The sequence below is a fragment of the Artibeus jamaicensis genome, unplaced genomic scaffold (assembly GCF_021234435.1).
Source record: "Artibeus jamaicensis isolate MK-2021 breed Jamaican fruit bat unplaced genomic scaffold, CSHL_Jam_final contig_354, whole genome shotgun sequence".
Classification (NCBI taxonomy): domain Eukaryota; kingdom Metazoa; phylum Chordata; class Mammalia; order Chiroptera; family Phyllostomidae; genus Artibeus; species Artibeus jamaicensis.
In genome coordinates, this window is record NW_026521803.1 from 705,165 (window position 1) to 720,013 (window position 14,849).

At 36.8% G+C, this 14,849-nt stretch overlaps 1 protein-coding gene across 8 annotated transcripts in view; it reads right to left on the reverse strand.

Annotated features, from left to right (window-relative positions):
• The window catches only part of ARHGAP28 (Rho GTPase activating protein 28), a 222,503-nt gene that overhangs the window by 21,147 nt on the left and 186,507 nt on the right, over positions 1–14,849 (reverse strand). For all 8 annotated transcript variants that reach the window (XM_053664302.1, XM_053664301.1, XM_053664304.1 and 5 more), the window contains 4 exons: positions 12,871–13,033; positions 7,373–7,455; positions 4,850–5,047; positions 4,395–4,508 (listed from right to left, as the gene is read on the reverse strand). In XM_053664302.1, coding sequence (XP_053520277.1) covers positions 4,395–4,508; positions 4,850–5,047; positions 7,373–7,455; positions 12,871–13,033 — 558 coding nt within the window. The remainder of the gene's footprint in view (positions 1–4,394; positions 4,509–4,849; positions 5,048–7,372; positions 7,456–12,870; positions 13,034–14,849) is intronic.

Consider the following 14,849-nt stretch of genomic DNA (forward strand, 5'->3'; position numbering starts at 1 on the left):
GGCAAAGGGAATAGACTTCTGGGAAGTTCAGGAAGTTCAGAGAATCCTAAAGAAGGTGGACCCAAGGAGTAATACAACAAGGTACATCCTAAGTACATTAGGTAAGATGAAAGATAAGGAGAGAATCTTAGAATCAGCAAGAGTAAAGGAGACAGTTACTTACAAAGGAGTTCCCATCAGACTGTCAGCTGATTTCTCAAAAGACACCTTACAGGCAAGAAGGGGCTGGAAAGAAGTATTCCAAGTCATGAAAGGCAAGGACCTACATCCCAGATTGCTCTATCCAGCAAAGCTTTCATTTAGAATAGAAGGACAGATAAAGAGTTTCTCAGATAAGGTCAAGTTAAAGGAATTCATCATCACCAAGCCCTTATTGTATGAAATGTTAAAGGAACTAATCTAAGAAAAAGAAGTTAAACAACATGTATAGTAAAATGACAGCAAACTCACAATTACTAACAACCACACCTCAAACAAACTAAGCAAACAACTAGAACAGGAACAGAACCACAGAAATGGAGATCACATGGAGGGTTAGCAACAGGAGTGGGAGGAGGAGAGAGGGGGGAAAGGTATAGAGAATAAGCATAGATGGTAGGTAAAAAATAGACAGGGGAGGGCAAGAATAGTATGGGAAATGTAGAAGCTAAAGAACTTATTGCACATGGACATAACGTAAAGAGGGGGAATGTGGGAGGGTGAGGGTGTGCAGGGTGGAGGGGAACGAAGGGGGGAAAATGGGACAACTGTAATAGCATAATCAATAAAATATACTTTAAAAAGAAAGAAAGAACGCAGGGTTAGTTTAACATATAAAAACCAAATAATAAGATATATCATATTAATAGAATGAAGAAAAACCAATTATCCATCCTATTAATAGATGGAAAAAAAGCATTTGAGATAATTTAACATGGTTTCATGATTAAAAAAAACCAAAAAAGTAAGAATAGAAGGGAGTTTCCTCAAAATATAAAGGGAATCTGAAACACTCACATACATTGTAACATCATACTTAATGGTGACAGACCGAAAGCTTTCTCCTCAAGATGAGAAATGAGGTAAAGATCTCTGCTCCTGCCTTCTCACTTTCATTTTACTGAAAGTTCTAACCAGGGCAATTCAGCAAGGAAGAAAAACAAACAAACCAAAACAGCAAAAAAACAAATAAAAGGCACCCAGATTGAAAAGGAAGAAGGAAAATTATCTCTATTCACAGAAAAGATGACCTCATATATAGAAAATCTTACAGAATCTACACAAAGAAAACTAAACTTTTAAAGGAATTCAGCAAAAATGCAAGATACAATATATAAAACTCAGTTGTATATCCATACTCTAACAATTTTCCATCCAAAAATTAATTAAGGAAGCAATTTCATTTACAATAGTATAAAAAATATTGTGATCAAGAAAGTACCAGACTTATACACTGAAAATTATAAAACATTGAAAAAATTACACAAATCCTAAATAAATGAAAGATGGCTCATTTTCATGAACTAGAAAACTTAATGTTATTGGAATGGCAATACTGCCCAAATAATCTACATAGTCGATCAAACCCTACCAAAATTCCAAGCACCTTTTTATCTTTTTGCAGGAATGGAAATGTTGATCCTAATACTCATATGGAAGTGCATGGAATCCAAAATAACCAAAGTTACTTAAAAAATAAAAATTTGAGTACTTGCATCTTTCAATTTCAAAACTGAAAAATATAGTAATCAAAACTATGTAGTACTGCAATGAGAACAAACATATGGATCAATGCAACAGAATTTTTATTGTGGAAGTAAACTTTTATATCTATTATCATTTAATTTTTGACAAGAGTGCCAAGACCATTCACTAGAGAAACAAAACGCTCTTCAACAAATGGTGCTGTGATAACTGGATATTCACATGCAAAGGAATGAACTTGTACCCCTACCTCATATCTTACACTAAAAATAACTCAAAATAGAATAAAGATATAAATATAAAATTAAAACTATAAAATTCTTAGAAGAAACATAGGTTAAATCTTCACAATCTTGGATTTGACAAAGGATTCTTAAATATGACAACAAAAACATAATCATCAAAATATATAAATTATACTTTTTCATAATTAAAAGCCTTTGGACATCAAAGTACAAAATTGAAAACTGAAATGACAATCCATAGAATGGAAAAATATTTTCAAATTATGCATTTGACAATGGACTTGTATCTACAATATATGAAGAACTTTTACAACATAGAAAAATGAGAATAACCCAAACAAAAATGAGAAAGGATCTGGGTAGACATTTTTCCAAGATGTTATACAAATAGGCAATAAGCACATGAAAAGATGCTCAACATCATTAGTCATCAGGCAAATACAAATCAAAGCCACAACAAGATACCTCTTCTTACCCACTAGGTTGTTAGAATAACAAAATTCAGATAATAGTAAGTATTGGTAAGGATTTGCAGAAATCTGAACCCTCATACACTGATGGTGCAAATGTAAAATTGGGCAGCCTTTTTGGAAAACAGTGGCAAGTGCTTAGAAGATTCAACCTAGGGTTGCCATCTGACCCAGCATATACCCGAAGGAGTTGAAAACATATGTCCACACAGTAATTCGTATATGAGTGTTCATGGCATTGTTCATAGTAGCTAAAAGGTGTAACCAACCTAAATGTTCATCAATGGATAAATGGATAAACAATATGTGGTATGTTCATATGATGGAATGGATAAACCATAAAAATATGGTAAGTGAAATAAGTCAGCCACAGAAAAAACACATACTATATGATTTTGGTTCATTAGAAGTCCAGAATAGGGAACTCTACTAGAGATAGAAAGTAGATTAGATTAGCCACTGCTTAGTGCTGGTGGGTGCAGATGGGGTGGGTGGGGTTAGGGGGATGAAAGGCAAAGGGCATAGTTTGTTTTTTTTTTCCGAGATGATGAAATATTCTAGAATTGATTGTTACTGGCTGCACATATCTGTGAATATACAAAAATCCACTGAATTATACACTTTAAATTCATGAATTATATATGTGGATTATATCTCAATAAAGTTTAAAAATAAAATCAAATTTTGAAAAATAATAAATGAAGTAATGATACATGCTACAATATGATGAACCTGGAAAACATTTTGCTAAGTGAAAGATATCAGACACAAAAGGACACTTATTGTATGATTCCATTTACATGAAATATCCAGAATAGAGACAAAAAGTAGAATAATGTTTTTCAGGGACAATGGGGAGGAAGTAATGAGGAATGAGTGCTTAACTGGCATGGCGTTTCTTTTTGGAATGATGAAAATATTAGGGAATTAGATAGTGGTGATAGTTGTATGACATTGTGAATATACTAGAACCAATGAATTCTACTTTTTAAAATAGTTAAAATGGTAAATTTTCTATTAGGTGAATTTTTCTCAAAACAAATTCTTTTTTCGTATGAATGTGTTGGTTCTACTTGACCCGAAGTCACTTTGCCTGTAACCGATGAGGGAGTGCAGCCATTCATCACGACTGTGAGAACTCAGCGAGCAGCAACCCCTCACTGTCTTGGAATTCCCTACTCCTTTCCCTGGATGAGCTTTCCCTTCCTTTCTCCCTTCAAAATGCTATCCACCCTTCAACATGCAGCTCAAATGCTATTTCCTCCATATAGTTGCCCACAATTTCCCAGGTTGAAGCACATCTTTCTCCTCTGCATGGTCCTCACACATTGTGGGCACTGCTGATCTTGCACTTAATGCATATTTATAGCTCCTGTACACACTTGTCTCCCACATTAGGTGTGAATTCCTTTAAGGGCAGAAGTTGCAAATCTTCCTCAAGGTCAAATGCTATGCCTGACACTCATAATCACCTTCAAATTAAATGAAAGCAATAGAGATAATTCTTCTGAAGCCTGTTTCCGTTATGCACCTCCACATAAACAATTGTGCTAATGCGAATATTCCTCAGAATGCAATGGATTTACACAACACAACTTGAGAGAAAGATACTCTGAGTATCCAATTACTAAAGAAATTTCTTTCTCTACTTATTAGATACACTGAATATTGGAATCTTACATCTAGTTCACCAGGATTAAAATGTCAACTTTCAGTTTTTGTGAGAATCATTCTATTCTTAAGTACTTAACAGAATAAAACAGTAAATAATCTTCATGAAAGAGATATTTCAAGAACCTCAACCAAAATGAACAATAAAATAAAAAGACTGCAGTACTCTGCCATGGACACAATTTCTACAATGTTTAGTCACAAGACTCACACTTTGTGAGAATATAAAATATTTCGTTCTTGGATACGAGCTGCTTTGTGCCTTGCTCTGAGAAATAAAAACCTGGGGAGTAACACTATTTGCACCCTTATTTATTGTCATTACCTCTCGTTCTATGGTTTTCCTCCTCAGCAACTTTTTGACACTTGGGAGCTGCTTCTTTAATAATATCGTGGCTTCATTCATTCTTCTGACTTGAGTGATTAAGAAAGACGGGACCTGGAGAAGAAAAATAGCTTGACTAGGAAGAAAACACCTGAATTAAACCTCCCTGGTAGATTCTGTCTTTAGATATGGTAACTCCTGGCCCCCTGGTATCCTGGAACTGTGGCATTTGTCCTTGTAAAAATTAGAAAAAAACTATTAAGATTCATATTTAAAAGAGAGAGCACATTCAGGAGCAGCCCTTAAAGAGTATATAAAGATGCCCCAGGTAACCTGGAATTACATTCTCATATTTCCTTCCTGTGATTGCGGGCATGATTGCTCACCCAGCCTTTAAGTTTCCCCAGTGCTGGTAGACTTCAAAGGAGCATGTCCGTCATCACTCTGGCACTCACCTTCCACAGCATTTTCTGGTAGTTAAGCATTAAGCGGATGATGTGGGCTGCAGTATTTGCTAACCGCAATTCTTCATAATCAGAATGTTTGCTTCTGCTGAAGAAAAGGTTTGGTGCCATTACAGTTGAAATGTTCCATATACTCATTCGGTTTTTTGATTCATTGGCAATCACTTTATTAAAGAATGTCATGAGGGCCTAAAAAAGAAAGAGCACTGTGTCACAGTACTGTGAATTATCAGAACGCATCACCGATTGATGGCATTTATTTCTATACCCATTTACTGTGCCTCTAGAAAACACCCAGAATATTGTCAGAAGTAGAGAATGGTTAAATCTCATGGTCCCCTCTACTTGCTTAAAAGTGCTAATGAAAAATGTGGACAGTTGTTATGGAGTTTGTCATATTGGAGTCTCTATAAATAATACTTTGCCTTTCCTTATTTTCTTTTATCCTAAATAAGTTTGATAAATATTAAAATTAAATAATAAGCTAGGAAGAGAAAATGCATCTCAAAAAATGTAATATATTTTTATTGTGAAGAGAGTAGTTCTAAAAAACACCCTTAATTTAAATCATTACTATTTAAAACTATTTACTGTTTCTTTGTGAATGGAAAACCCATTTCTTAAATTAATGAGTATCTCTTTCCTTAGCCCAATGTAAATAAAATTGAAAAAATTTTAATTTTACTTTTTGGGTATCATTTTTCTGTTGCTTTTCAATTTTGGAATCTTCAATATACTGGAGGAAAATGCTTACATGCAGCTGTTAACAATATCAAATTAAAAAAAGATTTAAGAAAGCTTAATAAAAGTTTGGCTAAACCACCAAAGTATAAATGCTTATCAGACAGTCTGAAATTCACCAAGAAGAGTAAAACCCTAAAAGGACATGCTCTTCAATTCCCCAGGTTTGACTTCTGACACAGTATTTGTAATGAGAAAATGGACAGTAAGAAATAGTAATAATAGCACTCATCGGAGGGTTTATTGTAAGCCAGGCATTATTCTTATTTATATATATATATTATCTCCACTGATTTTATCATTATTCCAAATCCTATGAAGTAGAGACTATTATTAAGTTGCATGGATGGGAAACTAAGGTGGAGAAAGACAGATCGCTTTGTCAAACATCAGATCACTAACTGGCAAAGCCAGGATTTGAACTGAGCAAACTGGATTCTTTAGCCAGAGCTCCTGATAGCTATACCACACCAACTTCTATCTTGGCTCCAGTCGAAAGTTAGGATGGGAGAGATGGATGGAGGGAGGGATGGGATGGGGGGGAGGGGGAAGAGAGGGAGAGAGATTTTTCACAAGTTGCATAATGTTTTTGAGGATCTTCTGTTAGAAATATATTGAATTTTCTGATAATTGCTGCATCCTCAGTTGTATAAAAGGGTAGTGACATGTTGACCCAGATATGTGATACCAGACACATTTTTTGGATAGAAGATCATTTAGACAGAGCCAAAATAAACTAATAAATTCTAGTTTTTGAAAAATTACCAAACTGTATTACAGAAAGATTCTTATGCCACAGCCAAACCCATCCCTGGATTAAGGATATAGTATAATTGACATATGCTATAATTAGCACAGTTGTTTTCACTATGTACAAGAAAAGTCCTCACCAAACTGAAATGTCTGATAAGAGGTAGCATTAAGAAGCACATTTGTTTTTAGCTTTATGTTTACTGACCTCAAAATTATTGGCTCCTTGTAACTCATCCTTACCTCATTTCAAAGATTCTCAGCTCCTATTGTACTTAAAACAAATTTCCTGTTGTATACAGAATCACTATGAAAACAGCAAGATAAACTTTGATTTTTACAGAGATACAGCAAAGAAGTGAATATGAAATAAAGAAAAGGATATTAGGGATAAGGAATTATGGAGTAGGATTCAACCAAATGTTCTCTTATATGTTAAAGGAGAAGTTATTCTTCTGAGCTTAATTTTCCTAATCTATAAAAGTATTAAGATCCTATCAGGTAATCTCTAAAATCCAGAGATTATAGAATTCTTTATATTGAATTGAATTCATAAATTGTAAGGCACGAACATTTAAAAATGTATTTAAATCAGTGATTTCAAATTTTCTCCCCACAGGCAGTCATCAGATCTTTGAAGTGGGCATCTGAGCACTGACAATTACAGAGTTTTATATTTACAACTTATGCAATGTTCTCACATTATTCTGACATTATTCCCTTTACATCTTCCACCTTTGCTTTTCCTACTCCTAACCTACCTAGCCAGTGCCTGGCAGGTGGTAGACACTCAATATCTCTGAATAGATTGAATGAATAAAACTGAAATGTTCAAAGAAGACTCCAGCATTTACATTCTTTCCGGTCTTCTATGGAGAACAACGATGGGAACACTGACAGGAACAGGATGCAATATGCTCAGCTGGCTTAGTGAGCTGCCATCTTGTTATTCACTTTTCCACCTGAGCCATTTCCTCTGACTAATAAGAGCCAATGACAAACCATGAGGTCAACACAACATACCTGGGCTGTGTCCCTGTTGGCATCAGGCAGTGCCATGACCATGAGGTGTAAAGCTTGAAACTGGACTTTGATGTGAGGCCCTCCTAACAAGAAAACAGAAATAACCACACGTTTGGAACATCACTGACGTATTCTGGCAGCATTCCTTGCTAACACCTGGAGGCCTGGAGGGCTTCTGACCGCTCCCCATGGTAAGGACTCAGTTGTTGTGCCCAACAACCTGCATTCAATTGCTTGGACAGTCTGTTACCCCCCTTCCACATCCCATGGTGCCACTGTAGAGGCAGGTGGCCAAGAAGATCCTCAAAACGATTCTGGAATTGTCTAACATTTCCCTTTTCAAAGTACTTTTACAGACCTTACTTTACTTTTATGCTATAAGCAGAAGGCTTGAAGCTCAATCTAAGAGAAAATAAATCTTACTTCCACATTAAGCAGCAGCAAAGTATAATTATTAGGAGCATAGGTTCTAGAACCAGATTCAAATACTACTTAGTCACTGAGCCACCTTGAGCAGGCTGTTTAACCCCTCATTGCTTCTATTTTATCTTTGCGAGGCGGAATTAGTCATTTTACCTACCTCACTGGGCTGTTATAAAATTTAAATGACTTAAAACTTACAATGGATTAAAAACTTGAATGTTAGACCTGGAACCATAAAACTCCTAGGAGAAAACATGGTGGTAATGTCCTTTACAAAGGTCTTAGTACAAATTTTTGAATCTGACACCAAAATCCAAGAAACGGAAAGAAAAATTAACAAGTAGGACTATATCAAACTAAAGAGCATCTGCACGGGAAAAGAGTACCATCAACAGAATGAAAAGGCAGACTGCTGAATGCAAGATATATTTGCAAATTTTATATTTGATAAGAGACTAATATCTAAAATATATAAAGGACTCGTACAACCCAATAGCCAAAAACCCCAAACAGTCTGATTTTAAAATGTGCAGAACAGACATGTGAACGTTTTTCCAAGGAAGACATACAGGCGGCCAACTGGTACACGAAAAGACACTCACCATCATTAATCATCAGAAAAATGCAAATTGAAATCACGATGAAATATTACCTCACATTTGTTGAGTAGATATTATCAAAAAGGCAAGAAATAACAAGTGTCGGCAGGGGCATAGAGGAAAGGAAACCCTCATACACTGCTGGTAGGAATGTAAATTGCTACAGCCACTAAGAACAGTAAGGAGGCTCCTCAAAAAATTTTTTAAAATTAGGTATATTTTTATACACCCTTTTTAAAGGGTATATATTAGGTATATTTTTATATACCCTTTTTAAAAATTAGATATATTTCTTTTTTAAATTTTAATTGTTGTTCAAGTACAGTTTTCTGTCTTTTACACCCATGCCAGCCTAAGTAAAATATTTAAATATTATTCAATAAAACTTCCCATGCACCTCTAAAAAGAAAAAAACTAAAAATAAATAAATAAATAAAAATAAAAATAAATTTATCTGTGATCCAGCAATTCCACTTTTGGGTATTTATCTGAAGAGAATGAAACACTAACTCAAAAAACATATGCACCTGAGTGTTTACTGAAGCATTATTTACAATAGGCAAGATATAGAAACAATTAAGTGTCCATTTATGGATGAATGGAAAAAGAAAATGTGCTACACACACAATGAAATATCATTCAGCCATAAAAATAAAAATCTTGTCATTTGCAATAACATGGGTGGACCTAGAGGGCATTATGCTAAGTGAAATGAGTCAGATAAAGAAAGACTAATACCATCTGGTCTCTCTTGTCTGTGGGATCTAAATATAAAAAAATACTTCTCCAAACCCCCTACTTTTAAAGCCCCACAACCAAGTTCACAGGTATAGAGGACAGATTAAAAGAAAAAAAAAACATTACTGAAACCTACTTAAGGCTTTGTGATTTGGAAAATTATATAAAATCCATTTGTAAATGCTCAAATTATCCTTAAAATAGGGTATAAATTATGCCCTACCCTTACAGTTTTTCCTAGGTTGTGACAGTTACAGAAATGGCAAGATTTGACCAACTGGTAAAGTCTTTGGGGACATTTACCACCAATAATTTTGCAAAGTTTGGACCACTTTGCCTTTGCCATTGTGGATGCTTTATGTAGCACGTGCTCTAAAGTTCTGGACTTTCACTTGGGTGCCACTAAGTAAATGCCTTGGGAGCATCCAAATCCATTGCTGGATGCTAAGATATCTTCTTCTTTTTTTAAATGTAGGGATGGATTGCTTTATTTGAATTAGCACTTTTTATCCAAATATGGATTCATAAAATCAGAGAGGACACCTTCTTTAAACACCAAGGGAAACAAAATCAATAAAAAGTGCTTGGATGGATAAACCCCTTTAGCTTCAGAAATGTGCGTTTTATTTCATAACTAAGACTTCCTTCTTATGTTGGACTGCCTCTAAAGCTCATTTGTTTCTTCTTTACATAGAAGTGTCTCGGGAACTAAGAAATCTCTCTGTTTTCATGCCTGTAGTGGTTCATGGGACATGATGCCTGCATTGCCCCTTCCTGACTGAAGGACCTGGTCCCTTAGCTGTCAGCTCTTCCTAGAAATGGCTCTCTCCAGTTGCCTCGCCTGAGGTCATGCTGTCCTCTCAGGGGCAGTAGATATCCGATGATGGCCTGAGTCAGAGTAAAGAGGCTCAACCTTCTCCCTGTAATGGGAAACAATTCTGAAAGGCCACCAAGCTTAGCGCTCCCCACAGAGTTGCAGGAGGTCTGGGCTGAGACTGCATCACTCACTGCCCAACCTTAGCCTCTGCCCAATTCTGCTTCCTTTGCCCTTCCCTTTCAGAACTGTGGAACCTAAGTGGATGCCTCATAAACATTCTAAACAAACTAATCTCGGTCTTTGATGCTGTTTCTGGGCGACCCAACAAAGCTTCAATCATGAGCAACTTCTACGGCATATTATCAGCAAAGATGATAACTTAAAACTTTAAATAAGGTAGCTTTTGTAAACAGAGTGCCTGGCATTAAAAAATACAAAGATTAAATGAGTTAATATGTGTAGAATGTTCCCATCTGTACCTGTAAGTAGTTACCTCTATGTGTGTTTGCTCTTGCTATGATTAATGACACATTCTAGATCTTAAATGGACATTTAGGGAAGGTGATCCTAGTTGGAACTCTGGAGATTGCTGATATTTTATTCCTTGACAATCACAGAAGATGGCGCCAGAGGGTTGGCATTTATACTTGTGTTCTCAACGCTGGCTCTTTTCCCTCTTCAAGGAAAGGATTTTAGCGATTCCATTAACAACTGGATAATCCACAGCCATCTGTGCTGAAAAATGTATTTACTACAGCATCCAGGTTTTGCTTTGTTTCTCTGTAGTTTCCTCAAAATGGTCACTTAGTGAGGAGTTCCTAGAGGGAAGCATTATGTTCTAGAATCCCTTGGGAGTTCCCAAGTTGAAGAAAAATCTCCCTTCAATGGATGAAAGGCAGCCAGCTTCATACCAAGTCACTGAGCTTTACAGTACCGTGGACGCTCCCATGACAAGCTGCTTGTTAGAGGAGGTTATGTGCACCTGAGTTAGGCGTGGATGACTAATGTTTGTAAGCAAGGAATGACAGAATAGTTAGAAGGCGTGTTTGTAGGGCTGCATTATATTGTCTCAGCACAATCTCCATGGAGATTTGTAGAAATTTATGTCAAATTTGTAAAACAAAATGACACAGGTCCAGGGTATTTTTGAAAACAGCTAATGCATGTTGACATGAGTTTGACTGAATAACGGCCTAACAGGAGCACACTGCAGTACAAGTATGTAGCACAGAGAACACATTACTTTTACGAGTAAACTGCAGGCTAAGGGAGGTCTGTAATCTTCCAATGCAACCTCTCCCCACTCCCACAAAAAAACCCTCTGGTGCAGGGAGATAATAGATGCAGCTACAGACCCTGTATTTCCATCAATTTCAGAGAAATTATAAAATCTCTGTGAAGGTTAAAAATCTAAACTGGCAAAGAGTCCATTTTTATTTTATTTAGGAAACCTGTCCCGACTATGTTTCATGGTTGATAGTTTTTTCAGTTATTATTAAGGCTTTTTTTGTCCTGAGGTCATTATTTCCTCAGGTTTGAAAAGAGAAATAATTACGCTAATAGAAATAATTACTCTATATCCTCCAAACTCTGTTCCAGAGTATAAAGAAGGGCAGTTTAAACACACTTACCCACAGGTCTACCAGTCTTCCCTTTGGAAAATCTCTTACAACTAAAGCTTATTCTAAGTGGTAAAAAGGCTATTTTTCCTGCTGGTAGCAGCCCTGAACTTTGGGCTTCCTGTGGGGTTGGCTGGTTTCAAATCAATCACTGCAATATAGTATTTCTCTCTTGCAAAGTCATACAAAGAAATGCGGACTCCTCTGTGAACCTTTTCAGGGATATTTCCCAGATCCCCTCCTGTAACTGAAATATGCTGGCTGCAGTGGGAGAGGGAACAATAAAGCCGAGTGGGGGCCACCTCTTTACTTGGGGTTTGTCCTCCCAATCTGCCCACAGCCTTCTCTGTTCATACAGAATCACCATGTACTCAACAAGCTTGTGCAGTAGGTCCTCAAATGACATCCTCTCATTCAACATTGTTTCCTTATAATGTTGATGCAATGCTCTAGGAACTTAACTCTCATTTATATCAGTTAGCCTATGGAAAATTGGTTTCCTTATAATTGTTTCGTTTAAAGTTGCAGAATCTATCAACGACATATTTAAGTCTGTGATCCCTGAGCTCCTCAGGTTAGTAGTGAACACCTCCACTCTCTAGCTCCATTCTACTTTTCTCGATTTCTCCCTTGTCACACTCTCCAAAACATTCATTCCTGAGGCTGAACCATGACAAACTATGCCCTCACTGCTAAATATAATACACACTTTCCATTACTATACTTTTTACCGAAGTCCATCACTTAAGGCCTAAACCATGTGAATTTGTAATTTTCAGAAACACTATGCAATGCTATAATTTTCAGAGACAAAACGCCTCCTGTGTAACATTTCATATGTGCTCCATCATCAGCACAGGACTTCAGGTTTAAAGAAAAGAGGTCTTATATTTTTGTCAAGGATTATTACCCACAAGGTGCTATTCTAGATGTTTTCACTCAACAGCCACAACGGCTCTGACACATAGCTACTAACTGTAATTTACAAGCACAGCTCAGAAAGGTTCATTGCGTGGCTAACAAATGGTTGAGCGGGAATTTAAATCTCAAGAGTCTATTCTTTGTGCAAACCCCTCTGCCTTTTAGTGATCATGAAACCCTTTAAATTTTATCTATCAGACTTAGATATATAAATATGTAAAGAGATGGCTGTTTACCATTAAACACAATATTTCACCAAGCCTTGCCAGAAAAGAGCAAATACACACTTCCAGTCACATTTGATTATGCACCTTCTTCCACTCTGTGCCAGCTTATTGACCTTGTATCTTAGTCCATTCACACTTAACATCTGCCACCTACTTTCCATTAGCGTGATGAAGGCAGGTATGTATTCCACAGGGAACAGAGAAGTGGGTAGTTCTCTGAAAAAGGCTTTCAACATCACTGCAGCTTCTCTGTGGCACATTTTGTCCCATTTAAATTTGTCAGCATTAAACTTGGCATCCAGTTCTTCACGGTATTGCTGAAAGTCAAGGAAAACAGACAATATTTAATGAGCTTTGACTACCTGACATCACCTTTGAAAACTATCATTACACAAACTATTAAACAGCCAATCTCTACTAAGCCTAACTTTTTAAAAGGTGATTAAAGAACTAAAAGTTATCTTTTGAATTAACTTTTAAAAATGGGTTTTCCAAAACCCATTGTACTAAAATCATTTTAGAATAATGGGCATCTTGAAATCACTTGCTAATTCTACACAGACACAGGCGTTCTTTACTGCAGTCACGGTGTTATTTGTGCAGTTCTGACAGAATGCCACCTGTCCGCACATGATAGTGCACTGTCAGTTTTGACGAAGCTCCCATTTCTGTTATCCATGATCCCTTCCTTTTGTCATACCCTTCTAAATGAGATCATGAACTAGCCTCTCAGCTAGTTCATATCCAGAATGAGAAATATCCCAATAAAAAAAACTCCGATCTCGTTGCAACATGCAAAGCAACGACATCTCCCTGGAGCAGTTACGGCAGTTTTATGCCAAGACACGCACGTGCCCACCACATGTTTGCATGCTTATCCAATCTTTTGTGAGGTTCGGAACACCATGTAAACACTTAAAAAACCCACTAAGCCTCCATAAGTTATATTTGTATTATACACTTTACATTACCAATTCATTTCATTGTCAGTGCCCCCTATTATCCATGTGTCTATTTCAAAGTCAAACTCATTTTCTCTCGCTCCCTTGAACTACAGATTCTACTTTTAATAAGCAGGTAGTTATTATAGTCCGTTACTTGATTGACCCTGACTGCTCCAAAAAGGATACTTAGAAAGACAGCTTGAAAAACTCTCAATTTCTTTAAGTCCCCTGCTTTGTGCCCATGAGAAACCTAATTCTTCCAGCCTTAAACATGCATAATTTTCACATCTGACTTTTTCCTTCCAAGGAGCAGCTCATTAACCACCCCAGAAATAAACACTCTCATGGCTCCCAAAGCCTGCAATACAGGGGTGCCCTGGCAGAACCCATCTTTTAGAGAAAGACATGATTTCAAGCCGTCCTTCGACGGCATCAAAAAGGTTGTCTTCTTGTCCTTGAGAGGCTCTCAACATACAGCTTATCAATCAACCCTTTGCTGATACACTTAGTAAAAGCATTGAAGCATACATACAAAACTCTTCCTAGAATAAAAGAGCAGAGACTGGGATCTAAGGAAAGGAGGATGCATGAGATCCATCTTGTAGTCCAGTGTTTCATTAGTCATAATGAAACATTTGGGTGCTACATACTATAAGAAAGTACTTACTGAATACTATGCAGTCATGAAGGAAAATCAAACTCTGCCAGAACAAAGTCTCAAGGACCAGTGAGGAATTGCCAGGGGAAGAGGAAATATGAGAAACTGCTTCAGTAGTGATACAAACGCAGGGAGGCCCAAGCAGGTCTGGGGAACTACAATTATTTCAGCATTGCTGGTGCATCACAGGCAAGGAGGAAAGTCAGGGGAAAGATGAGACTGAGGAGCAGACCAGAGGTGACTGGACTTCATTCTGTAGGCAGTGAACCAACATGGAATGTTTCCAAACAAGAGAAAGACATGGTGACATTTATCTTTTCTTACAGCCAGATACAAAAGTGATTTGGAGAAATGGGTTCTTGGCACTGATTAAGGAGCAGGCTAGAGACAAGGAAAATAAGTTATTGGACCATGGCACCATTTCTAGCAATGGACAATCAAATACTAACCTGGATAAACAGTTGTAAGAAAGGAAAATTTAAAAATGTCAGTGAGGGAAAATTCTCAAAAATAAGAGATGATTATGGAGCT